The sequence below is a fragment of the Strix aluco genome, chromosome 2, assembly GCF_031877795.1.
Source record: "Strix aluco isolate bStrAlu1 chromosome 2, bStrAlu1.hap1, whole genome shotgun sequence".
Classification (NCBI taxonomy): Eukaryota; Metazoa; Chordata; class Aves; order Strigiformes; family Strigidae; genus Strix; species Strix aluco.
Window position 1 is genome coordinate 66,166,623 of NC_133932.1, and position 27,073 is coordinate 66,193,695.

The following is a 27,073-nucleotide window of genomic DNA, read 5'->3' on the forward strand; positions in this document are numbered from 1 at the left end:
TCTTCACAGGAAAGCCAAGGTCTGCCTAAAATCCTTCCCAATTCCCCATGCTACCCTCTCTTCCAGGTAGCATCCAGGGGCTTTATCTGGTCAAACCTGTGCTGCAGTTTTGCCACTGATGGGTGAGGGACTGACTGGAGGTGTAATCCTGGGTGGGGCGAGTTGTCCAACACCTAGCCTAGCCTCAGGCAACTGGCAGTAACACCAATCACAGTCACCACTGTGCTTCTTCCATTTCTCTCTTGTAACATTATTTCTGATACTTTCTTTAGACTGCCCATGAACCAGTGCTCCTTGTAGCACTTCCTTTTGTTATGAAAAAAAATCCCAACCCCCTTGATTCATAGAATCACCATGATGCAGGTAGGAACCACATATATGAACTCTTAGTATTAATAAGGGGATGGGGGAGGGAAATAATCCTGAAATACAGTCTGAGGCACTCCTCAGAAAGATACATTGACCAGCAGGCCATCAAAGCCACCCACTGCCTGGGACACACCATCCAGAAGGACCTGCAGGACCATCCCAGGCTGCCAGAGCCTTAAGGACCCAATTCTGCTGACAAGCTGCACCATAGCCCTAACAGATCAACGGGCACCAGCACAAACAAAACCACATCGGTTGCTCACCACTGAAATCCTACAAGCTGGAGACATGCTAAGGATCTTAGCTTTCAGTAGACATTTCCAGCCCTATTAATGCCACAATGTTCTTCCAACACCACCCGCAGCAGCACTGTCCCCACCACAGAAAGAAGCCCCAAGAACAAGTAGTTTTTCATTTTAGTCTTTATGACATGCAAGCACCATACCGCAGGCCAATGGGGTTTGTTTCGGCAGAGGACGTCCGCGTCGTGAAGAGCTTGCTGGTAGTTTTTCATCAATGTACAGAGTTCTGCTCGCTGTGCTATTAGTGAACACTTGCAAGGAGCTGGAAAACAAAAATGATTGCAAAGAACTCCATTAAAAGAAGCACTAGGACGTGTTAAATACAGTAACCTAATTTTCAGCCAGAGTAACCTAAAAAGCACTACTGCACAGCAGTTACACATTTATACTCTCCTGTAATGGAAAAAAAAGGCAATTCTTTCCTTCTTAAAATATATTCTTCCAGCCTGGAAACAAGTTCTGTGCTTTATCTAGCAGGACATTTCATATTCACATACAGGATGCCACCTGCTCTTTCCCTCACCTTGTTTACAGGACACTTAAGAAAGCAAAAAAGAAAAAAAGCCCCAAGTGTTTCTCCTCCCAGTGTGGCTTTTCTTGGAAGAAATCATCAATGCAGGGCTTCAGCTAAAACATTCATGTAAGCCACTCATTAAGAAAAACACATGCAGCCTTCACATTTTATATCCACTTTCCACCCATGTTCCTTTGCCCTCCTCAGGGCAGGCAAACCTCCCATCATCACACACATTGCCCCGGTACCCACACATTCATGAACTGTTCAGTTTGCATGGATTATGAACATCTCAAGCGTTATTATTCTGTCCTTTCCTAAGGTCTCTATAACACATTTTAGGATGGAAATCTTCCTCCAGTATAAAATTTCATAGAACCACAGAAAAACTTTGGCTGATCCATGTTCAGCTTTTCCACTGGGACCTCCAGGTCTTTTCTGCAGTGCTGCTGTCCAGCCCAGCCCATCCTGCTGCACAGGGTTATTCTGGCCCTGGCACGCTTGCTTTTGCTGAAGTAGGCAAGACTGGTCAGCCCATGCCCTGGGTTGTTGGTCTGAATGGCAGACCTGCCCTCCAGCACATCAACCGCTTCTTCCTCCTCTAATTTAGTGTCACAGACAAACTTGCTTTGCCCGCTCATGGAGGTTGCTTATAAGGTGTTGAACTGCGTCAACCCCATTACCAACACCTGAGCAATGCCACTGCTAGCCATCCGCCCAGCAGCCTTCAAGCCATTAACCACCACACCATGCCCCTGATGATCCAAGCCAGTTCTCCACCCCTGCCACCATAGCTTGGCCAGGAGGATGCTGTGGCAGGCTGCACCAGCAGCCTTGCAAAAACACACTAAGCCCCAAATAACACTCTGCCTTTGTCCACTAAAGCAGCTATCTCATCTTAGGAGATGAGATTTAGGTGCAAATTGCTCTTGGTCACTCTTGACCTTCATGTACTGAGAAAGGCCTCCGGAGGGCTGAAGCGGGCTGCCAGACGGTGTCAGCTAGGTGCAGTAACCTTTACCTAAACGTGAGCTGGTTAAAACTTTTAAAAGGTTCCAAGGTGTGCTGAGAGACAGTACTGCCTCATTTGTACAAATTTTAAACTTCACCTCCAAGTTAGCTCTCTCACGGCTTTCCCTGTAAGTGTCATCTCCTGTATGTCCCTATGCAGGGCTCTTGTCTCTGTACCTATCCCGCTCTCTCCAGCCTGCTTTGGCTTCACTGCATCTCACTTCAGCACAAGCATCCTAAACACATCCTCAGTAACAGCACATTGCCCATACGAAGCCTAGGCACACACGCACATGTGCATGGACACGTAACTGCTGCAGGTGTTACCACTCATTACGTTCAAGCATCTGCCAGGAGGGATGGCCCAAGATCACATCCCCCTCCCGCCTCCTCCCCTCTCTTGAGCTGACGCCAGCACTCATGCAGCAAACCAGGCTCGCGTGGTTGCACAGAGAACCAGAGCAAGGAATCAATTGACTGAAAGCTAATCCAATAAAAACAAATAAATAAAAAGGTTTAAGAGGATCAGTTTCCCCTCAACTGGTTCACTGTACAACCACACAAGTGCCAAAGGATGAGAAAGAAAGAAGCAGCAAGGACTGCTGCTTTTTTTGGCTGTAGCATGGATGAATGCCAGATATACTAATTGCAGAATAACATACCAGGGGTCATGCTGCCCCACTGGTCCCAGACAGTGATGGCTAGGGACTACACCTAAAATAAGGAGCTCTGTAAAAGCTAGTTCACAGTGTGCAGTTCTGTGCAGGGGTCTTTTATGTTGGTTGGTTTTGTCTTGGTTTGTTTTTTTAAATATTAGACACGCAGACTGCTGCAGAGATCCACATTTCTAGCTGGCAATTCTTAAAAAGACTGCAAGTTAAATGCAATTGAAAACAATTAAGATCTTCAGAAGCAAGCTTTTTTTGTCTTTTAGATGTTCAAACACGAAATTATTTAATTTAGTTACCATTTAAACAGACTGTGTCTTCTGTTTATACTGAATATGAATGTGATATAGTATACTTCACATTCGCTAGCAGCCATGGTTAATAATTGTGCTAGTAGCTATAGTTACTGCACATATGGGAACAATTACAAGGTTCTGAAGCTCAGTCCAGTGAGACTCTGAAGTGTGGTCAAGATGATCTTGATTGATTGATATGAATAAGAAATTCATAGATTTTGATCTCCAAACCCTAAAAAATGAGCAGAACATCCCAGACCATAGAGAGAATGTCTGGGATTGTGTTGAGGATGAGTTATTTGAAAACCTGTCAAAGTGACTACTCGATTAATTAACTCGGCAATGAAACTAACTTCTGAGTGGCCTAAAAGTGAACTACCTTCATTATAATACTAAAAAACACACCCACAGGTCAAAAAGACCCTCTGCCCTGCCCTTAAGCCAGGTTAAGACCCTTCCCTAAGCATACGTAGTAGTAGAAGCATTATGTAAGCCATATTATAATTATATGTTAATCACTAACCAATCAGTATCTGACAGGCATGTTTGGAAAAGTATTAACCTCTGATTTTTGTGTATAAAAGCAGCACGAAAAGCTGCTGTTGGTGTGCTTGATTTGTGGAAAAGTCCACCGAGCTCCCAAGCCTGAATAAATACAGTACCTCTCCTGAGCGCGTTAGGATTGGTTTATTGCATGCTGGGCACGAATCTGCTTTTCAGATAAGAAATGCATTCCATCATCATACCTGCTGCAGGGTATTTGCAGAGTGTGCTGAGGGAGTAGACGTAGTAAGTAGAGGTAGGTGCCTCAGCAGCCAGGCAGAGCGGTGGGTGGGGTATTTTTTGGCACCACAGGGGGAAAGGAAGCAGTGTGAGATTAGGGGACAAGCAAGCCAGCTTCCTGCTTCTGTTCACTACTGCACATTTCAGTCATGCTGATGCTTGCCAGTGCTTTTCAGCATACAATTCAGCATGGTTCATACATTCAGCAGACTCAGAACAGCTTCATCGGCCTTTTCGGGATCTTGTCTCCACTGCAAACGTTTTAAGCAAAAAAAAAAAAAAAAAGCGCTGCCACAGAGCACAACAGTGTGGCAAAGGCTGCAAGTCCTCACGAAGCAAAGTCCAAAGGCTCTCACAATGAAGGGAAAATAACAAGCTACTGAAAAAAGTCAACTCCAAAGCAAACCAGAAAAAGCTACATGTATTCAGGGCTTGTACCTCTTGTTCACTGAGTCTCAATCAGAAACCATAAGGTTTGGCCCATCTTGATGAGTAACTGGCAAGAAATATTTAGTTAACTGAGAAAGGGGGTGAAAAAACCCAACCACCAACAGCTTTGCTAAAGAGAGCAGTATTTATGAGACTACACTGTAACAGGTTTTCTATAGGGAGATGAAGCAGCTAGTCAAGACGCAGTAGCTGGAGCAGTGCCCAGCCGCCTCCATTCAAATTCACCCCACTCAGAGACAGGGCGGCACAGCCCCTCATCCCCAGCCTCCTGCTGCCAGTGGGATCATCCCAAGAGGGTCCGTGGCTGATCCCAGGTCAAGGCTGGATGGACTGAAGCCTCATCCTCCATCAGTGGAACCGTGACATTAGCTGGCTGACTCCAACTGAGGGTATGTGTGGAAGTGGGAAGAAGAAGTGAACATCTAGCTACAGCCTAAATAACTACAGGGTTTCTATAAGCACCATGAAAGAGTTGTTCCATATCACCACATGTGCCGTGGTGAAAAAAAATTAGTCACAGAAGGTGGATGGAGAGAGCTTGAGGACATAGAGAGTTAGTGAATGCTGCCAGATGCCAGTATACTATAATAACTGTCAAGTTTATTTGGAAAAAAACAGAGTCACACAATAGCCAATAGTTTGTTTTAAAATAATACACCCATTCTTTCTTCTGGAGGTTAAAGAAAAAAAATTTCTTTTATGAAATGACTTATTATTTCAGGCCAAATTAAAAAAGAAAACCGTAGAAAATTTTACTGTTTCCACAATACCAGCAGATGGCATTTCCTGAATCAAACTCTTATGGGAGCCTGCAGCTGCACAGCAAAATTTATGTTCTTGTCAGCATCAGGGATCCACTGCTGAGGCTCCCAGGATCTGCGGCTCCAGGCAGCCGGGACACAGAGACTTCCTCAGAGCCACAGGTCCTGGGAGCCTTCCCACGCAGGTCCCTCCCTCCCAGCCGTAATCCCACGGCACCAGACAAACCCTGGCCCAAACAGCACCCAGAGCCGAGGGGCTAGGTGGCTCTCTGCCTCCTGGACCCTCCTTGGGACCACCAAGCATTGCCTACCCTGAGTGTGGCTGTCAGCGTGGATTTTCCAAAGTTGTTAACTTTTTGCTCAAATCACCTTTGTGCCCATCTGCAGATGTTTGTTAGATTGCAATTTTACTTATGCAGAAGCTAACACCCAAAATTACTTTTCCAGATATGCTGAAGCATTTGTTTTAAAACCAGTTAAGCTGCTTGAGCTGGGGAGGCTGACAGGACAACAGGACTCCCCCAAACCTCCTTGAGCCAGGAAAGCAATTAGAACAATTTAGAGAATTCGCTGAACTTACCATAGACTATGATAAAAGTTTTACTGTAATAAACTACTGCTGAGATTTCTTCCAGGAACTCAGCACACAAAAAACAAATTTAAAGTTGCTAGAACTCCCTAATCCTCCTTATCTGACGTTTCTTCCTAGAAAAGCATGTTTTATTCAAATCTGTTTCAATCCTAAGCATATTTCCTGAATGCATGAGCAGAACTGAAAGTGTCATCACAAAAACACCTTTCAGTCTTGCTAGTAAGAGTCAGCCCGAGGAAATTTTTCCCACATTTTAAAGAAACTTCTGTCTCTGGAGAGAGAAAGAAATTTGGCTTGCTTTGTTATGTTATGAATTCAACTCTGAACAATTCAGTATTGAAAGCCTTTTCATAAGCCTGAAAAATAATATGAAACATTTATTTTCATTTCAGTGAGAAATCAGCAAAATTTAGTAATTAACTGAATAGCAAGCTAGTTTTTCTCCTTGAGACTTCACACAAGCACAACAAGTCCACACACAAAAAAATGGATGCACAGGGGTTGTTTAGTTGGGTAGCATGGAGGGTGGCGCAGAGGAAGAAGCACAATTGATAAAATAATTAACAAAAGCGGTAAAGACATTCAGGACATTCAAATAAAATTCATTCCACAGCAAAGATGAAAACCAGGGTCAGCTTCCTAAAACTGATTAAGAGGGACAACAAACATGATGGCAGTCTTGCATCAACAAGCCCACGTTTTCTCACTTATCAGTCCACTTTAATTGGATTAATAACTAGATATTTTTTTTTTAAATATTTTCTGAATATCATGACTTTTCCTCCCTACATTTACATCACTGGCAGTCTCAGGAGGTGAAGTAACTGAAGACCCCAAATGAAGCATGCAAGAGGTTTTAGCGCACAACGGATGCAAGGAAAGAAGCCTCTTCCTCTGTAAACCTTCTCTTGCAACAAAGCGCCCTTCCACTGAGATTACGAAGCAGGCCCTTGTGAACAGTACTCTGCGGGCAAACGTAATGCCTATTTCCACCAGCTGACCAACGCTGGCAGAGATAGCAGCACATGAGTTTAGGAGCTCTTGAAATAGGCTGCAGCGAGGAGGATGAGCAGCGCAGGGCACCACCATCCTCCACTTGGAGCCTGCACCACCAGACAGAAGCTGGTTTGTGCGTACAAAGTCCTCCTTCCTCATCCACACTCATGCTGCCCACAGCCAGCGCAATAAAAACATATCACCTCCTCTGATGGAGTCTGTCTCCCATCAAGCTCTATTTATTTTATTTTATCTTCATGCATGTATGAAGTATTTTTTTCATGGTTTTCTTCCTTCAGAAGCACCCATTACAAATTTCAAAAAGCCACCCCAAGACAAAGTTTTCTCTCCAGTCACCTCCACGGGGAAGCCAATTCAAACACCATCAGAGAGTCCTAGTACGGCTCGTTGCACTAAGCAGCTACAGAGTTTATCCATGTCTGACTGGGATTTCACCTCTACATGCAACCTGATCGCACAGCACACCGAGACGAAAAAGCAGACTTAATTTAAACTGGGGTGGACAAGTTGCAGCCACCACTTCACTAGCAGAATTGAAGCAGCAATGCTCTCCTCTTGTCTTCCCACCCAAAGATACAGGACACTCACCCACTTGCTTCTTTGCCCTGCAGCATGCTTATCCAGGTGCTCTCTGGTCTGGGGACAGGGAGACATCAAGAAACTCCCTCATGTTATCACTTTGATTGAAAGAAAAGACACTGGCAACAGATGAACTGGATTATTCTTAAGAACGCACAATTTTAAGACTGAACTAACTTCTCTCCAGGCTTCTGTATTTTGCTGTTCAAAAGCCCGGACTTAACACAGACTTCTGTGTGCTGGACAAAATGCTTTAGATTCCCAGCAGTTTTATTTCAGGCTCAGCAAGTCCTCAGCTAGGAAGCTCTGTAAGTTATTTAAAGCTGGACTGTCATCACCACAAAGCACAGCTAATCAATACTCCCATCATTACTCAGGAGAAACACCATTATGGGAAGTTATGTGCTACCTGCAAGAAAAGCTGCTACAGAGAAGGTGCAGCTAACTTTGCGCCCTTGCTTTTGTGTTGCACCTCTAACCTCATGAGGCAGAAGCATGCCAGGCTGATTACAATAACCTACAGTTCAGTTGCATTTCCACAACTGCAAAACCAATGATAACCTTCTTTACAAACCCATTAAGTGAAGAATTGCATGGTACAGCAAGTCCACAATTCAAGAATGTCCCAGCATAGAGCTAAGTATAATATATTAGATCACTACTCACTCTTATCCTAACCCTAATCTTTCAACACTTTGCTAGATACATGCTACTCTTCCCAGATAAAATAGCATGAATCAGCACCTTCTCCCTCTATTTTCAGTTCCCACTCTACCCTTTGGACATTTAGGCACTGCTTCAGGTGACGTACCCCAAGTATCTGTGGCTGCTTGGCACTAGAATAATAAAACCATTAAGTACACAAATGTGACTCATTTTCAATGCTTACTAGTTCTCCTAGCCTTTAGTTTGGGGTTTGGGTAAGGTTTCCTACCAAAGCCTTAGTCACAACTGAAGTATCCTCTCAAACAGCAGGTACAGAGACTTTCCCAAAGCAAGATGTCTATGGATTGAAGTATGAAGACGTAACAAGCAAGCTTCAAAACCAAACCAAAACACCTGAACAGGTCAACCCCCTGCCTGACCTCCAAAGCACCCAAGGAAAAGTCCTGACCCCCATAGAAACAGGGAGCTGTGCTAGGTGCACATGAACCTGGAGTCTCCTTGCAATCACACAGACTTCACAGCCAGGCGGGACCTGCCAAGTAGGTCTGCCACGATCATATTTAACGAGATCAATTTACAGCCAGATATTCTACCATAATACGACTTCACCAGCGATAACCTAGTTGCTCTCTTTGTCACAATCAGTACATAAGCTACATTTCTAACAGTTATTCTTCAGGTCTCTGTAACCTCCTTTTTCCAGTTAAAGCTTACTTCAGCCCAGAATTTCTGACTCTCTGTATGTTCCAAAAAGGACCTTCTTGTCTCTCAGTTATTACCTCACTGCTTCTGTCTTCAAATAAAGCCAACCACTTAATACATTTGTAAGAGAGAAAAGGAGTGGTGCAGTATCCTACTAATTTTAAGATTAGGAAGCACAAGCCAGTTCTATAAATGTCTTCTTCCAAAAGCAAAAGACATGCTCTTATACTTTATCACACCAAAAGAAAAAGAGAATATGCTGTTTGAAGAGACTTTAAAAATTCTTCAGACTTTCTGATATGTAGGTATAGTTCTTCTCTAGGATTGCTGAAGTAGTTCAATTATTTATAGGAAATTACGTCTGGGTTACATACTTGGGAGGCAGGGAATACTCACCCTAAGTGGTACATAACTGTAAGCTACATGAGCAATGCTAACTACACACCCACCCCCAAAGACTGTCTACTGTACAGCATGCCTCCTCCCCTTCGTGCCTGTGATGGATAAGCCTCCTGTCCACCACAGCCCTAGACTTGCAGCCCTGCAAAGCCTCTGCCTTCAGCAGACCCCCTGCAAGCAGGCAAAACTTCCTGAGATTCAACAACAGGACCTGAGATTTCAAATGCAAGCTTTTTACAAATCAGGAGTAATACAAGCTCCCGCTCCAAAGTACTTGATACATTTCCAGTGGTGTCATATATGAAGTGTTTACTACTATTTTTCAAGCTCTACCTCAGTAAAAAGGGGGGGCTGAGGGACAGAAGTCTGCAAAACATTTTAAGTTTAAAAATAACACTCAAGACTACTGCAACAGTCTCTAGGTAACCTTGACTCCTACTTTTACACGTTTTTCTGCCCCTGTAAAACAGAACAAAGAGGTTTTGGAGACACACTTCAAGCAGATTCCAAGAGGTGCTTTTACAGAAGGATGAGAAAGTTCCTTTTTTAGCACAAATCCTCTAAGCAGCAAGCATCTACTATTTTTTGTAGCATGTAATTTCAGAAAGACTACCTCTCATTCTCCACTTAGAAGTCACACCTTCCTTTAGGAGCTACAAAATTAAATATTCTTCTGATAAATTATTAAAATGACTGAACCATTTGCTGTTCCAGGAGTCATGACAGCTGTCTACCATGGCTTTTTTTTTTTTTTTTTTTTTTTTTTTTTTTAATGGCTGGTACAACGTCAAAGACTTACTTCTTTACTACTGGAAACTTGAAAGTGTTCCCAAGACCCTGTGAAGAAGGAAGACTCGGTCAACCTCTTTTTGACCACATCAGAAAAAGACAAATGACCTTATCTTCTAATAGCAATCTTCTAGAAATAGTGTACAAAAGAAGAGACCATTAAAGTGTACTTAACACACATAATTCACATACAGGTGCATGTGGATGCTCTCTAGCGGTTTTCTTCCAATGACGTGACTTCAGTGCAAGTGCATCACTAAGGAGCACAAATCCTTAGAAAACAGCAGCAGAATTAATAAAACACACACTATAGCATTAGAGACCTCTATAAAAATTTAAGCACAGCCTTCCAAAGAGAGTTCAGCAGCTTCCCTTGGCAGACAGAGACTCTTCTTTGGTGCTTCTGACCTTGATCCATGACTAACATAGAAACCCTTCAACCATCAGGTCTGCAGTAGGATAGCACCAAAAGGATGTCCCACCACCTCACCAAGAAATTCTGATCATTGTCTTCTGCCTTATCTGAAACAACTCAGAAGCAGCAAATAATTTTTGGGGCATAGCAAAATGCCTGCCCATAGCTATCTTATTCGTGGCTGTAACACTCAGCTCAATTCCCAAGAATGCTTGGTTGGAAGTTTACCCATGCCATGCTCTCCAGGAAGCAGTGCAACCCCACAAGCTGGCATTTACCTAGCAGGAAAATGCACAGCCATTGCTCTTGAATCAACTTGCACTGAAGGTCTGTAGCTTTAACAGCTTGAAAGCCAGTATGGAAGGTCAAGAGATGCAGCAAGACTCACTTATTTCCTATGTGCAACATTGCTAGGTTTTTCTACCTATTTGAGAGTTACCAATGTAGGGGGAAGGTAGAAAGGAAAGAAAAGCCAAAGATACACATCAACTACCCACCTACCTAACCAGGATGCCAAGAGTAGTGTAACTGAATTTGTTTCTAAGGACAATGATGTAAACAACTGTCTATACAGACCAGAAGAGACGGGATAGGACAAGGCGGCCATGACAGCTTGCAGATACTCTATATTGAGGTCAAACCATCCCACTTGCTACCCGAGCAAAGCAATGACCACAACCTCAGGAGTATGGAGGCAGCACAAAGCCCCTCACCACACAAACTCAATGCTTGGCATGGGAGGGCACTGCGGGTATGGTGACCCTGAGCACATGAACCCCCAGCACAAACTACCTAGAACGGCGCAGTGAGCAAGGCTGGGGAGCAGGAACCAGCACTGACACTGTTTCAAGAAGCTCTGTCTGCTTGAGAACAGGTGTATTTTGGCCTGAGACCTTGTCCTCACACACCCAGTGCTCCCTTTACAGCTCTTTTCTACTGACTCCTGGCCTGCCCTGCCCCCTTAATTCTTATGAAGGGAGAATTTGGAAGGCGCCAGATAAATTTCCATTAATTACTTGACCACAAAATAAATTAGTGCTGAGTGGCCACATTAAGCTTTCTTTTGGTTCAGGCCAATTTATAGTGAATCTTCACTGGGATGAGAGGGAGAAACATCCCTCCTAGTCCGGCCAAGAGAGGCAGATCCTCCTCTTTCCATAGGAAAGCTCCTATGTTTTGTTTCTTGCGATGCTCCGAACACCACCCTGTGGGTTGGGGGTCAGAACGTGGCTCTCCACCCCAGAAGATGCGAGACGGAGCATCTCTAGCACCCAGGCAGCAGCATCGCTCTTACCTGCCCTGCAGCACACTACCTCTGACACTAGGTAGGGCTTGATACAAACTAACCTCCTCTCTTTGGCCTTTTCCATGATGTTCTTCACCCACTGGAAACAGAGATTTCACGCAGAGAGCTTGAGAAGAACCGAACCCATTTGCACATATATCCATCTTTAACTCCACTGTGTTTTTAAAACGCCGATACAGCTGAGCTTTATCTCCTACAGACGTTTTCTGAACCCCTTGGGGGGGGAAAAAGTTAAAACGCTGGGCAATTTGAACAGCTACATGCACCAGCTATCCCCACTCCCAGGAGAAACCTATTTCTGACCAGAAAGAGCCCATCACACCAGAAGTATAAACACAACCACTCTGAGGGATTGCTGCAGCTTTTACTGCTCTCTGGAGACAGCGACGCTTCTCAGGCTCAGCAGGCTTTGCAGTGGTGGGCAGGTACACAACGGAGCCAACATACCTCACGCAGAAACAGGGTGTCCTGGCACGCCGGTGTCCAGATATGATGTGTGCCACTCTGTTGGGAGCCAGACACAACTGCACAGCATGCAGCAGGCAAGCAAGCACCTGCTTCATCGCACCGCAGGAGCCAGGGCATGGCCACCCTTCCCCACCTGAAACAGCTCATTCGCTATTAGGGTCAGGTGGGGAGCATGGCTCTTCCCAGCAGAGCTACAGCCCCACGTGCAGGCTTGAGAGACCATCCAAGACCTATAGCTGCCAACACAGCCCAGGAACCAGCACCATTACAACAACGGCAGCAGCAACAGGAGCCAGAGGACAGCACCATTGGTCTTTGTATCTCCAAGCAGGCATCTTCAGGCTTGTCCACAGGAAAGGAGAAGGATGCTAACAGGCTCTCACTATGAAGTAGAGCACAGAGAAATGCTGTCTGCAGGCATGAGCCACTGCCACCCAAACCCTTTTACATGGCATGTTTGCTTACAAGCATGCCCTCCCCCTGAGGAGAGTTCAGTCTCCTTCAGAGCTGTATAGCATCTAATTTTAAAACCAGGAGACTAGCACAAAGTATACAATATGCTCCTACCTGACCTGCATAAGACAGTATTTTTTGATAAATATTGTTCCCTAAGAGTGAACTTTATTGTCATACCCCCACGATGATACAGTCTTTGGATGTATAAAGTTATGCATGGTACTTGGGAAAAGCCCCATTATCTTCCCTACGAAGCAACAGCCACCTGCTACCTCCATAACTGGGAACTGCTTTCTAGAAAGAAAACAAACAAACAAAAACCAACCCTAAAACACACTCCCAAAAGCACATCCTCGAAATACCCACATTAATTTGTCACTGAAATCTAGCTTCCTTTAGTTTCAGGCACACAGCTTAAAGGGTCTGTAAGCCTGGATACACAGAAACAACTGTACCCCTCCCAGGCACAGCCCATCCAGAGAGCATCCCCATCAGAGAGCAACCAATGAGAGGAAAAAGGGTGTAGAAAGCACCTGCTGCACAAAAAAGCCCCAAACCAACAAACAAAAAACCCCCAACCTTGCACCATGTATGATAATATATTTCAGTTTAATTGACCTAAGAGTTCAGAAATCAGAAGACCAGTTAGAAGAGAAGGGATGGCAGAAAGGAAGCCCACCTCTGACGGCCCAACTCACTGAATTTCATCTGTGTGGGGAACTGCCCTGAAAGCAAAATTTGGACAGTACTTGGTATTATGATGGCTGAACAGCATAAAGCTTGGCACAAAGAGTGATCCAGCTGGAAACAAATGTTTCCTTTCAAGCAGCCTGACATGTGCTTGCTTTGAAGCTGTGGTAATTAGATACCCTGCAATAATGAGGGATCTATTCCAATGTCTACGGCAGCAAGAAAGCCGGCAACTTTGTTTAAAACAGCAGAGACCACCAACCTGTGGGCATCTCAAGAGGACTAGAAGGATCAAATAGTAAAGCTGATTTTCTTAAAAAGAACAAAAAACCCCACACAACCACACCTGAATCCATAGCAAGACTATCAGAGCAAACATGGGAGCAACAGTGGCACTGTAGATCCAATAGTTAAGGACAAAAAGATAAACATACTTGCTAAGAGTAAGCCTTTGCAAGACTAACTAGTTCAACTGGAAAAAGTTGACAACTTGAAGGCATGCAGACCTCTTCTGAGACCTGAAATTAGGAGCAGATATTCTAGACTGTACTGGAAATAAGTGTGTTGGCTACATGACAGGAGCATTTCATAGTTTAGACTTGAAGCACCTCAAGAACTAAAATGCAAATCAGAAGACAGAAGGTCACAACTAGAAAGAGAGAAGTGATCGGTAACTGGAAAACTTGTTTTAGTATTAAATCACACAGAGCCAGTTGTTGCAGATGGAGCAGGAAAGTACTCCACAAGAAACACCAGTAAAAAAAAAAAAAATCCCCCTGAACCGTGCATCCTGCCAAGAAGCCTGGAGTTTTACCTAATTTTATACAGCAATTGTATAATCAATGTGTTCATGTGCCTTCAGTCTCTAAAAAGAGATTAAAAGGATACCCAAGCCCTTGACTCTCAATAGCAATACATAAACACTTGGAGGCTAAAAAAAGCAGTTATTTTCTCACACATTAAAAGTCTTAAATACCTGACAGTGGCTGATAAGCATTTCAAGTTGCCCATATGCTAACACTTAAGAAGTACTGAACAGTTAGAAAACCTGTTTTTCTTTTTTCCCTCCTATTTACTGCGATGCTTGGCTGGAAAGCAAGAAGGCAACTCCAGCTGCCAAAAGGCAGTACCTGATGAGCGTGTAGTTAAGAGTTTCAGAACACGAGGCTCAGACAGCAGTTCGACCTGTGAGAAATGGCTCTGGCACACATGAAATGGAAAAAGATGAAGGGCTGGGGGGTGGGCTGCCCTTCAGCAACAGGAATTTGGATCCACTACTGGGAAGTTAGAACATGTTAGCCTATGGTTTTAGGATTTCAAAAGCTAGCAAGATACCTGCTATTATTTTTAATTAGAATTTTTTTTAAGTCTTATTAAGCAATTTTAGCATCACTGACAGAGTAAGGAGTTTCTGAACAGCTTCTCTGCATGCTTGGGAAATCACAGAATACAGAAATAAAGACACTACAAGGGAGTTATCTTGAGACCCTGATGCACAGCAGACACAGCTGGCAGTACGTGCTCCAGGGACAAGAGGGGGAAGGACGGGCTGTGCGAGAGCGCTAGTGGCACACAACAGTCTTCCCTCTCCTCTCACCCCTGTGCAGACACAGCAGGAAGCACAGGCAACGGTGAGAAACAATTCTCTAAAAAAATTATGTCAAGCACTTATTTCATTGACGAGATGCTGTTTTCCCCAGCAGCAGGATTGTGAACTGGAAACATTAAGAGGCTCCACTAATGAAAACTCCCTGTATCCACCAGTGACCTACATCAAGCCTCTCCCTCCCTCTGCTTCACCTTCCTTCTTGGGCTCTCCGTCCTGCCCTACTTTAATAGAGATTACTTCAGCTAAACCATGTAATAGTTTTACAGGGAGACTCGGCCAGGACTGAAAACTTGTCGCATCTAGCTTGAAAAGTGGAATGAATAGCAGAACTAATGGTTTCCACAGCCAGCATCAGCTGTGAGGCGATAGTACACTACGGCTATCCCAAACTCTTGTATCTCAGATGCCTATCATGCAACCACGGCAAAAAATGAAAGCAAGGCAGGGATCAGCATAACGGTGTGTTTCTCTGCGCAGCAGCCAGCAAAACAATAATTAAAAAAAAACAATAAAAATCAGAGCCGTTTATCTCTAGATGTAAACACTAGGAACACGGAAGGCAATTTTACTCAAAGTAGGGAAGGAGCTCTTCCCCAAAGGAAATGCAACAGTTTTCACTACATTTGTCTTCCGAAAAGATTTACCCGCAGGATTTCGCCTCTGTTAACGCAGAGACATTAACTCCCCCCTTCCTCCTCAATTAAACCGGACATCTATCACGCTCAGTCTGAGCGGCAGATCCTCAGGGATATGCTGAGATCCCTGCTCTTCCCAGCCCCGTGCCTCTCTCCAGGCATTTTAGATACTCATGGTGTCGTACCACCCCCACCCCTTGCAGAGCAAACAAGCCGGGAGCACGCACGCACACACACAAGCATTACTATAAGTCTACAACCGAGCGAGCGGGATCCACCTACTACTCGGCGCAGAGACTGAAAACAACCTAGTTTTGATAAACTAAGGCTGCCATCGGTTTGGCAGAGGAGGAAGGCAGACGGTGCCATTTTTATTTAAACCCAGGCTCTTCAGGGAATACTTTACACATAGAAATACCGCATGCCTATAAAGAGGTTACACTCAAAACGCGGGCGGACGATCTCTGCAAGTCGAAAGGCAGATTTATCTTTAGTATTTTTGCACAGCCTAAGATAAAGGAATTTTTCCGAGCCTTTGTGCCTACTGTTATTTCCTCAAGTGTTTCCAAAGGCTATGTTTTGCTGAAGACGCAACTGCATAGCTGAACGAACCCGATCCACACGCTAGTTTCTTCCACGAAGCCGCGGTAGGGCTTTACACGACCACTACTGCGTATCCTCTCCTAAAAGATGGTTTCCCCACAAATAGGAAAGCGGGATTTCTAGAAATACTGCATAATGAGTCATCGACTGCAGGCAGCTAAACGCCAGGCACCTTCTGAGCAAGGACAAAAATAACAGCGGAACAGAAATAGCCATTCGCTTGGGGGGGTGGGGGGGCGGGGTGAGGAGACCCGCGGGGAGGATTCATTCTCAAAACTTCCCCCAGGTGCCCTCTCCCACCATTCACCACAAATCCCCTCCCAGCCCGGCTGCTCGGGCGGGGGGGGGAGGACACGGACACACGCAGCGGCCCGGGCGCCGGTGTTCCCCCCGCCTCAGCCTCCCGCCGCCCCCTCCCGCCGCTCACCCGTCTCCAGGGCCTGGTTGTACTTCTCCAGGGCGGCCGGCAGCTCCTGGCGCTCCCGCAGCGCGTCCCCCTCGGCGCGGAGCCGCCGCGCCCGGCTCTCGGCGCCGAACCACTTGTGCAGCAGGTTGCCCAGCACCACGTTGACCCGCAGGCGGGGCGGGGGGGCGGCGGCGGCGGGCGATGGCGGCGAGGCGGCGGCGGCAGGGGTCGTCTCGGCGGGGCGGCGCGGGCGGTGGCAGCGGCCGCAGTCGCCGGGCTCGGCGCAGCGGCGGCAGTGGGTGTGCCCGCAGTGCAGGGTCACCGGCTCGCACAGCAGCCGCCGGCACAGCGGGCAGGCGAAGAGCTCGGGCGGGCGGCAGCACGCCGGGTCGCCCAGCCCCTCGCCCTCCGCCGCGCCGCCGCCGCCGGGTCCGCCGCTCCCCCAGGGCGGGAAGGGCGGGAGGCGCAGCTCCTTGTCGCGGATGCTGAGGGCGAAGCTCTCGGTCAGCTCCCGCAGCTCCTCGGGCCGCAGCCGCGCCAGCCGCGCCGCCGCGCCGTAGGCGTCCAGCGCCTCGGCCATGCGGCCGGCCCGCGCCAGCGCGTCGGCGCGGCGGAGGCACAGGCCCCGCTCGGGCTGCGGCAGCCCCGCCAGCTCCGAGCCGTAGATCTCGGCCGCCAGCTCGAAGTTGCCGCCGCGGAAGGCCTCCTCCGCCACCTGCAGCATCTCCGCGCAGGGTCCTCCCGCCGCCGCCGCCCCGGCAGCGGACCCGGCCCCGGCCCCGGTCCCGGCGGCGGGGGGCAGCGCGCAGGGCCCCGGGCCCAGCTCCATGCCCGCGCGGCGCCGCCGGCCCCGGGCCGCCCTACTCCATGCCGGGCCCGCGGCGCTGCCGACTCCGGCTCCTTCCTGGGAGGGGACGGCGACGGAAGGGAGGGAGGGAGGGAGGGAGAGGGCGGGTCACATCGCTGCAGCAGGGGGGCGGCTCCCGGGCGGATGGGGGGGGGTGCTGGGGGACGACACGGGGATGGCGGAGGAGGGGGAGGAGATGGGGGGCGGCTCGCACCGCCCCCGCGGGCCTGGCTCCCGGTTTGTGTTAGGGGCGGCCGGTTGTGTAAGCCGCCTCCGGCCGCCCTCGCCCGGGGCGGCGGCGCGGAGGGAGCGCTACTTTCCTCCCGCCCGCCCTCCGGGCCCGCCCGGCCGCCGCCGCCGCCAGGTGCCGGTGTCGCACGTGCCCGCCGCCGCGCCGCCCCGCCCGCACGTGCGCCCGGCCCACCGGCAGCGGCGGCGGCTCCCGGCGGCCGCGGGAGCGGAGCGGGGCGGGGCGGGGGGGCTTCCGCTGTGCGGCTCCTGCTGGGCTCAGCCTCTTCCTTCCCGTTTCCTGGTGCCCGGCCTTAACCGCTTCCTCGCCGGGGCTGCCCGCCCCTCCCGCCGGGGCGGCTGCGGCGCTGCTGCCGCCGCCCCCGCCGCCGGGACCCCCCCTCGGCTGCCGGGCGTGGCCCCTCCGCACGGGGTGCGTCGGGGGAATGTTATCGGTTATGGTTTGGTTGTATTTCCCTGGTCCCCGAGAAAGCAAGCACGTGTTCTCTCTTAAATAATAATAATAATAATAAAAAAAATCTCCCAAACCCCACAACTCTCGGAAAAAATCCTTTTCTGTAAGTGGCAGCCTCGCCAGCTCAGCTTGGGATCCGCGAGTCGTGCTGAGCGCTGGCTTGTGCATCGGCAGCAACAATAAAGATAATGCAGCTGGAAGTTAGTTAATCATGCGTGAGTCAGAAAGGAATCCAACTTGCTCCGCAGGAATAACAGGAGTAAAAAAAAAAAAAATAGGCAACGTTTATTTTAGTCACAGCTGTAAACAAACCGTTCGGAGGAGCGGAGAGCCTGTCAGTCGAACGGGGAGGTACCCGTGTCCAGCTGCTTTCTGGATTGCAGCTGGACAGCAGAGGGTATTTTGGTGTTTGCCTCCCTCCTGCTAGGCCTTAAACCCCCAGATGACGGTCTTTTAGCCTGCGTGAGGAAAATCTCATGCCTTAACTGTTGCATCAATCAGTCTTTATAGTATGAAGTTGTATCGATTTTCTTAATAGTACAAAATTGTATTAACTTTCTTAAGATATGTATAGTTTATATCGTATACTGCATAGTCATGCTTAAGTAAGTCATGACCAAAGGATTCCAGCTCATGGTAAGAAGGAGAAGGACAGCCCCCACCCTGAAGGTGAGGACCTTTGTTTCTCAGAATCTCAAAGCCATCTGTGAAGGATAGGATAAAGGATACCCCTGGACTATGGGGGTAACGCCTGCATCCTGGCCCCTCCAACACCTCTGTGAAACCCTCCCCTTATCTCACATCATAGATAAGCGTCATGGTTTAACCCTGGCCACAACTAAGCACCACACAGCCGCTCGCTCACTCCCCTTGGGCAGAACAGGGGAGCATATTGTAAGGGTGAAAGTGAGAAAACTCGTGGGTTGAGATAAAGACAGTTTAATGTGTAAAGCAAAAGTCGCACACGCAAGCAAAGCAAACCAAGGAATTGATTCACCGCTTCCCATCGGCAGGCAGGTGCTCAGCCATCTCCAGGGAAGCAGGGCTCCATCACACGTAACAGTGGCTTGGGAAGACAAACGCCTTCTTCTTCCCCCAGCTTTTACTGCTGAGCACAACATCATCTGGTCAGCTGGGGTCAGCTGTCCCAGCTGTGTCCCCTCCTAATCCCTCGTTCACCCTCAGCCTGCTCGCTGATGAGGTGGTGTGAGAAGCAGAAAAGGCTTCGACTTTGGGTAAGCACTACTCAGCAATAACGAAAACGTACCTGTGTAACAACCAACACTATTTCCAGCACAAATCCAAACCATAGCCCCATACCAGCTACTACGAAGAAAATTAACTCTATCCCAGCCAAAACCAACATATTAAGAAACTGTAGCAAGACTGACTCCAGGGATATCTAGATCAGTAAAGAAGCAGGTAGATGATGCTTTGCTTTGCAAAACAGTAATGTGTGTGTGTTAAGTTGTTCCATGACTTACCCATTTTGCACTGTTAACGTTTCTAACAGTGGTTCGAGTGATGCTCACCAGTCCGACACTTGCAGCACCCTCCTTGGCTCAAGGTTTCTATCCAGAAGCTGACCTCAGCATCCCGTCACTATTTCATTATTTTCTTTCTTGACATCTTCACTTGGAATTAGGATGGGATTGAATCCCCTCGCCATTTTATCAAAGTCACCTGGGGATATGATTCATAGCATAGAGGACAGAAGCAGTGCGGCTAGTTCTGCTCTGACGTATCAAGAACAAGCCATGGGATCTTGGGCAGACAATGAAAATGTGGACTCGCCGCTTGAGCCACCCCCCAGTGTTATTCTCTGGTTCCTGGGGCCCTGACAAGGAGCAGCAGCATTTTTGGTGATTGCTCCTGTCCTGCTCCCCCAGCCATTAGGCTCTTTGGCTGGGAAGTCCCCAGCATCCCTCCTTGCTTCCCTGCGGAAGGAGGGAGAAAGTGAGTCCGTCCTGCCATGCCACTTTTCCCCACGTGTCTCAGGATTGCTGTGCAATGTCCCTTCACCTCTGGTTGTTCGTTCTGACTCGTAGCTCGGTGGGCACTGGCTCAGGTGGTGGTATTAAACACGGCCAGTCAGCCCCTCCATTTGCCGCTCTGCTTGTGTCATGCCGTGCCAGCATGCTGGGATGGCTGCGGTCCTTTCCTCATCAACACTTAGCAGGTGATGCTAGGAGAACCTCCCGCGAAGCGAGGCTACTACTTTATTTAGCAACACAATCAATAGACTCTTGGCACACAGCCTCTATTTTTTTCCAAGATGTCTATTTGCAAGGGAAAAAAATTACCTCACTGCTCTTCAAACTGACTCAGTGTGCCATCTCTTTCCTTCCTCCCATGTACAGAATTGCTTGTCACTGGTGCCTGAGCACACCTGCATCACTCTTCTCCTCGATGCCTATTTTGGGGCCATGTTCTTTCACAAGTCTTCTTGCTCCAGAACTCGGATAATTGGAATGTCTGGCCATGGCATTACCCTGCACTTATATCCTTTGTTTCCCCATCTGAGCAACAAAGCCGCTTGGATACAGCTCCCTTTTGCAACATTGATAAGAATTGACTGAGCCGTGGATCTTGGATGGATGGTGAAAATGTGGACTTGCCACTTGAGCCACCCCGAAGTATTAATATTTTGCAGGAAAGAATGATAGCCTCAGAAACAGCAAGAAACAAGAGAGAAAGGAATGAAAACAAAATTCTTAATGATCTATACTTAGGAAGCTCATGCTTCTCACTGAAATTATCGGTAGTATGCCTACCTCAGCAAACGTGACACGGGAGACTCCTGCCAAGAAGTTCTGGTGGAACAGGTGCCCCATGACATGGCTGCATGGTTCATGGCTTCTTGTTGGACAAACTACGAGTGACTGATTGCAACAGTCACAAAGCAGAATGGATTCTTCATAAAGGATCTGAAAGCTGACTGAAACACCAAAGTTGATTTATAATTTCCATTAGAAGACAAGCTGTAGCTACTGAGTAATATTGAAATGTTGCTTACCGCAGGAAATGAAGGACCTCTTCTTGTACTCACCAAAATCACAGCAAAATTTCTTCTGGCTTCATCATCTTAAACTCCCCTCCTGCCATCACACAAAATTAGCCACTATGTAGCAGGTTGTTAGAGGTGTTCCCCCTTAGCAGTATTATTTTCCTGTTAATAGTATACTTCCACTTAGGAGTGGCCTCATCACACTCTCTCAAGCAACATGTAGAAGTCCATCTGCTTTCCAAGGGGAGAATTACAGGTGCTTACTCCACTGAGTCACTGTTACACACTTCAAAGCCGACACGAGGTTTCCTTTAAGTGTGTAGCCTAATTCTCAACTTCTTCCCGAGGCCCAGCTTTCCCAGGGTTTTCCCCAGGGTAGAATTTTACTTGAAGTTTGACAGGGAAAGGAGGAGATGAAGCAACTTTGAAATGACAGCATTTACATATTTGGAGGGCATTTTTAATTCCTCTAACACTTTTCTATTCCAAGGTAGTTTGAAGTGTTAAACTACAGTTTGTTTTGATGATCTTGTGGAGGAAATCTGTCTTTCATTGTTTCAGAGTAAGTTAATTAGTATATAATCAGTGCACAGGCACACACACACGTACCATGCTAAAATGTTACTGAAGTTGTAAAGTCAAAGACACAAAAATTAGGATACAGCATAATTAAGGCCATGTATGCTTATTTAATGTCTCCTTCATGCATTAACCTGATACAATTTTAATTAATTGCATACTATTTTCTCTACAGAATGCATGCCACAGGAAAGAAGATACTCAGTTAATGGGCATCCAAGCAGGAATGTTCTCCCTGGTCACTCCCTGCACCTTTTAATTTGTACCAGTCATACCTTGCCGCAGTAGCAGAATTGTAAGTTTCCCCATGTATTTTTCCTATAGAATTCAGGGTACAGCACTAGAATATTTATCAAATATGCACACATTTACATTTTCAACAAGAGCATCAGTCAAAAGGAATAATAGTACACCCTTTAACAGCTGGGAAGTTGGGGTTCAGGTGAATTAAGTCCAGAGCAGCCGCTAACTTGGGGACTTGATTTAGTGGATGAAATTTCAGAATATGATTTTTCAGATACGCAGATTATTTCAGGACAGCTTCCTTCGGTTGAGCTGCAACTGGACGGAGGTGCTGAGACTTTGGTCTGAATTTGGGCCTCAGCTTAAGTACTCTGCAAACAAGAGCTATGCAGTTAGTGATCCCCCTCCCAAGGCATGATGTAAATGCCTTACACTTTGGCACAAAGAAAACCCACGGCAGAGAGCAGAACACAGTCCTTCCAGCAAGCACTCAACTGCTGTTTTCCTTCCCTAATCACTGACTCATTTATTACAAGCTTTCCAGCTTTCAAAAGAAAAGGTCACTGCATGATTATTACTACTAAAGTCTTTGTCAGCTTAATGAATTTGCCCCAGCTGAAATAGCAGAAATATAATTTTTATTTTTTTTTTTTTTTTTTTTTTTAAAGAAAGCCTTTTTCCAGAAGTATCATTTTTATAAGAAAGTTGCAGGGTAACATCAGTGATGAAAATGGTGCTAGCTAAAATCTATTGATGTTAAATATAATGAAGATTGTGTTTTCCCCCAGAAGGCATGTGATATGTTAATCCAGCTGCTGTGAATCGCAGGAGCTAGGACTGTTTCTGCAGGTTCTCATGCTTCCTTGCAACGTCCCAGACAGGGAGACGGATCTTGTCTTTTCAGCATGACACACATGTATCGTGTACAAAAGATATTATTCTTAACTACATGCTCCACGGGCTGACTGGAAGATTAGACAGCTTAATAACTGTCCAACAAATCATTAACACATCCTATGATGCAAAAGGAGCCAATTAAAGGGTACTACTAGATTCCCTTCCAATAGCTGCCATGTGCAGCAAGTGGCTCCTCACGCCAAGGTAAGCACTGTTAAGAAAATCCCCTTCCCTAACTATTATATCAATCAGTCTTTATAGTATGAAAGTGTATTAACTTTGTTAATATATGTATTAGTTCACATTATACACTGCAATGTAATGAGGTAGTGAAATTTTACTGGAGTCTGTTATTGTTCATGCTTAAGTAAAACAAACTGAAGGACACTCTAGCCCTGGAAATAAGGACTTTGCTTCTTAGAAGCTTAGAGCTGTCCATGAAGGATAAAGGATACCCCAGGACAACAAAGATAGCGCCAGCATCCTACCCCCTCTAACACATATTTGAAACCTCCCAGCGTCATCTGGCCTCCTAGATAAGGAACTCTAGCAAGACTGACTCCAGGGACATCTGGATCAATAGACAAGCAGCAAGAATGCATCAAAAATAATAGCTGCTTTGCAAAGTTTTACTATTAGTAATCAGTAGCATGGGTGTTAGTGACTAGACAAATTGTGTTGTACCTGAACATTTGAAGGGTGTAAGAACCCTGTGTAAAACCACATTTGGGGTGCCCCAATTTGGCTGGGACAAATACTTACTCTGGAATAAATATTTACTTTTGCAATTCTCTACGTTGCATCCAAGCCTCTCTCCTCAGTCAGCACAGGCCAGTTGCGAATTTTTGTGACAGCACCTATTTCCTAATCGCAGGGTTACAGGGAGGGCAACACCAGCAGTAGTGCCTGGTGGGCTGGGGAGCGGCTGCCGTCCCAGCACACACAGCTGTGGGTGCAGTTAGCTCATCTGAAGGAGTTCTCTTTCCACATCAGTTGCTTTGCTATTTCCTAGCACAGAGTCAGGGAATTTTTCAGCCTTGTTCAGTAAGCATCAGCTTAGATTTTCAGAATATTGCAAATACTTGCCATTGTGCTGGTTCACATGCCTGAAGAAAGAGCAAGACCTGTTTCTCTCTGTTGCTGGTCAGGGCTTTTGGCAGGCACAGGGTTGGAGTGGGATGTCCTCTTCTTGGGCACTGATCTCCACCCACCTGTGGATACCTGGGATCAGTTTGCCCATGGAGCAGGAAGGGGTTCTGCAAGCAAATCCATGGTGAAAATGGGTCAAGTTACACCTGTGTTGCAATCCCTGTTTGAACTGTGGCTTAGCAAAGCCCCCCTCACACTCCTCCGGACTTCTGCGCATGCTTAAGTGCAGCAGCACCTGGACCAGGCTGAAAGCTAACGGCCCAAGCATTTACCCCACGTGGGTGGAAAGTGCTGTCGCCCAGGCTCATGTCACACCGGGGCGGCGTGAAGTTCAGTGAGATGACACACACCATGGCAACAGGCCCTTATGGCATCTGGCGTTGAGCTCATTTTAAAAAGCAGGATAGCACACTGCTGTTGGTGGCATCCCAAATCCCTTCTGGTGCCAGCCAGCCACGTGGGTGGTTGTCCAGCCAGATGGTGGGCACAGCAGGTGGCATCTCCATGGGTAGAGATCTATTGGCATCCTGGAGCCTCTCCTGTTTCTCCAGCGGTGCACAAACATTTTTCAGGGAGATGGGCTGCCTTGGAAATACAGATAGGGGTCGGCATTTCTCAAGGTGCACTCTCTCCCAGTCCTGCTAGGACATCATTATCTTTTCAGATGTTTTATCTCTCTCTTGTCATGCTGGACTTCTGCGTACATCTTACATCTCTCTTTTCATATGGCATTTTTTCACTGAGAGTCATCTTGTTTTCCGACTGTTACTATTAATGGAAAAAGGAGCCACTGAAATGTAGCACTTCGCCCTGTTTCAGAAGGGGTTCCCCTATAGTTTTACAATGCACACCAGCAAGTCTCCTCTGAGACTGTGCTCTGGAAGAGATTTTCTAGAAGCCTTGAGAAAGATGTCCTGGTGTTGTGCTCGAGCATCCTATCTGTGGTCACAGCTTCCCATGGTTCATGTGCTGAGGCCTAGGTACCACCCTCGTTAATAGTGGTGTGGGGGCTTTCATTTCAGGATTCACTAAAGGCAAAGCTGGACCTCAAGCATGAATTTCTTTCCTTACTTTAAATACTTGGTTGCTTGCAATCCAGCATGAGAAAGGCGAACAACATCAGACACACACATGAGATACTGTTTTGCCTGCAAGAAATTTTCTTGTCCTGTTTTGATCGTTTCTTTACTGTGAGTCAGCCTATGACACATTTTCACAAAACTCCCAGACATTATGCTTACAAAATTAAATGTGGGTCAGATAGGAAAAACATTGTGAAGAGCTGACAGTGTTAAGGCAGAAAAGAGATCATATTCCTACAGGTGGAGAGCAGTGCAACATCTTGTTCCCCCTGAAGACTACTGATCGCTACGCTACCTTCATGACCCCACTCAAGGAACACTCTGGAAGTCCATCCTGCAGCAATCCAATTTCAATTATAAAGTGATTCCTAAGGTGTTCAGTGTGGGCCCCTCAGAGAGCACCCAATCACTTTGAGCCTCATTGCTATCATCAGCTGAAACATCAGAAACTTCACAATGACATCCCTGGCTCTAAAAGTCTAAGCAGCCTACAAAATACATAGGAAGGTTGGAAGATAAGACTTGGAGAACATAGCAAAATAATAATACATCTGTTCTTTGCCATTCAAGAGCAGACAGGACAAGGCAATGAGTGTCTTTTTTTTTTTTTTTTTTTTTGGCAGAGGCAAGTATTGGAAGAAGAGTGTAGTGTTTTTTCATATTTTGATCAAACACTGATTTTTGGGTCACCATAGCAGAGCAGGCTGGAAGGGCCAGTCATCCTGTTCTGTGGGGTGCAGCCGAGGGGATGAATTTCATCAGCCTGTCCAAATCAGGGCATCGCTATTTCTGAGTCAGAGCCTTCAGCTTTTCCATTCAGTGGGCCATGCCGTGGAAACATGTGCTCAGGGAAGATCACTGAATGGTCACTGGGGGACTCGGAGAGGGACCTGGCTCCAAGCATCTCAGCCAAGGCGGCGACTAGATGTTTGCTGCCCCAGGAATGAAAACCCATATGCTGGGACTCTCCTGCAGTGCAAGGAGGATGCCAAGACAAGATGAAGAGTGAGATTACATGGTAGGAGTCAGCAGAGATGACAGCATTGGGATGGTGTCACCCAGCCAGGAGGTATGGTTGCACACATCTCCCCATGCTCAGCCACCAGGACCACCTACCTGCCTCCATCGCCAGGGATTGGGGAGGGCAGCAGCACTGTGGCCACCTTTCCCACCAGAGAAATGGCTGGGAGTGTCCATTACCTCAGAGGCCAAAAAGCCAGGCAAGCAGGGCTCAACAAAGCTATGGAGGAATCTGAGGGAGGTTTCTGCTTACACAGAAGAGGTGAGGCAATAAGAGGACCTGAAGGAGGAATAAGAGAGTAATGAACAGGAAGGGAAGGAGGCTTGAACAACTGATAAGTGAATGGGCACCATCAGAAAAGAGACCAGAGGTGGAGAACAGCTGTTTCAGTCATATGGGAACAGCATGACTGAGACTGGGAATATAATACAGGAGTGTGAAGAGATGTGAGAACTCATACAGAAAACACAGCACAGGCAGGAATAGAAATATTTAGACAAAGCCAGAACATTAGGGCTGAACTGTAGGAAACCAAGATTACAGGTCTGACTAACAAGAAGTACAGTGATGCGGATGGTTGTGATCAAGCATGAAAAGATCTAGCCTTTTGGCCATGGCTAGGTACACACCAAGGTCTGTTAGGAGGATGCATCATGACTTATTTTAGCTGCAGGGAGAAAGAAGAGAATAGCTGCAGCTATGTTTGGGGCTGACATTGCTCAGAGGGGCATGGGAGAGGAAAGCTCTGAGGGACAGCATCCTTCTGCCCCAGGATGGAAGGGATTAGGACCAAGAGAAAAGGGAATCAGGAGGCAACGACCACAAAGCTTCTATGGATGACAGGATGTAACTGCAAAACACATTGGGTAGGGGACAAAAACAGACTGGAGGGGACCTAAAGTAGAATTAGAGGAAAATAAAAGTCCGTGGCTCTGGGTAGCACTTTGATAGCATTTGGAGGTGAAGGGGCAGGCAGGCAGGAAGAGGAGCGCTCTGTTGTGTGATGTCTACAAGAAGTGACATTTTCCACGTAGGCTGGTGAGAAGCTGAGAGGAAGAA

General features: G+C 47.0%; 1 protein-coding gene across 3 annotated transcripts in view; it reads right to left on the bottom strand.

The window, feature by feature from the left end:
• The window catches only part of LONRF2 (LON peptidase N-terminal domain and ring finger 2), a 35,834-nt gene extending 18,519 nt beyond the window's left edge, over nt 1-17,315 (bottom strand). The window contains exons 1-2 of one of the 3 annotated variants that reach the window (XM_074815079.1): nt 16,508-17,315; nt 815-933 (exon numbers count right to left, since the gene is read on the bottom strand). In XM_074815079.1, the coding sequence (XP_074671180.1) occupies nt 815-933; nt 16,508-17,315 (927 nt within the window). The remainder of the gene's footprint in view (nt 1-814; nt 934-16,507) is intronic. The other 2 variants (XM_074815081.1, XM_074815080.1) reach the window with 2 other exon arrangements.
• Between the last annotated feature and the right edge of the window lie 9,758 nt (nt 17,316-27,073).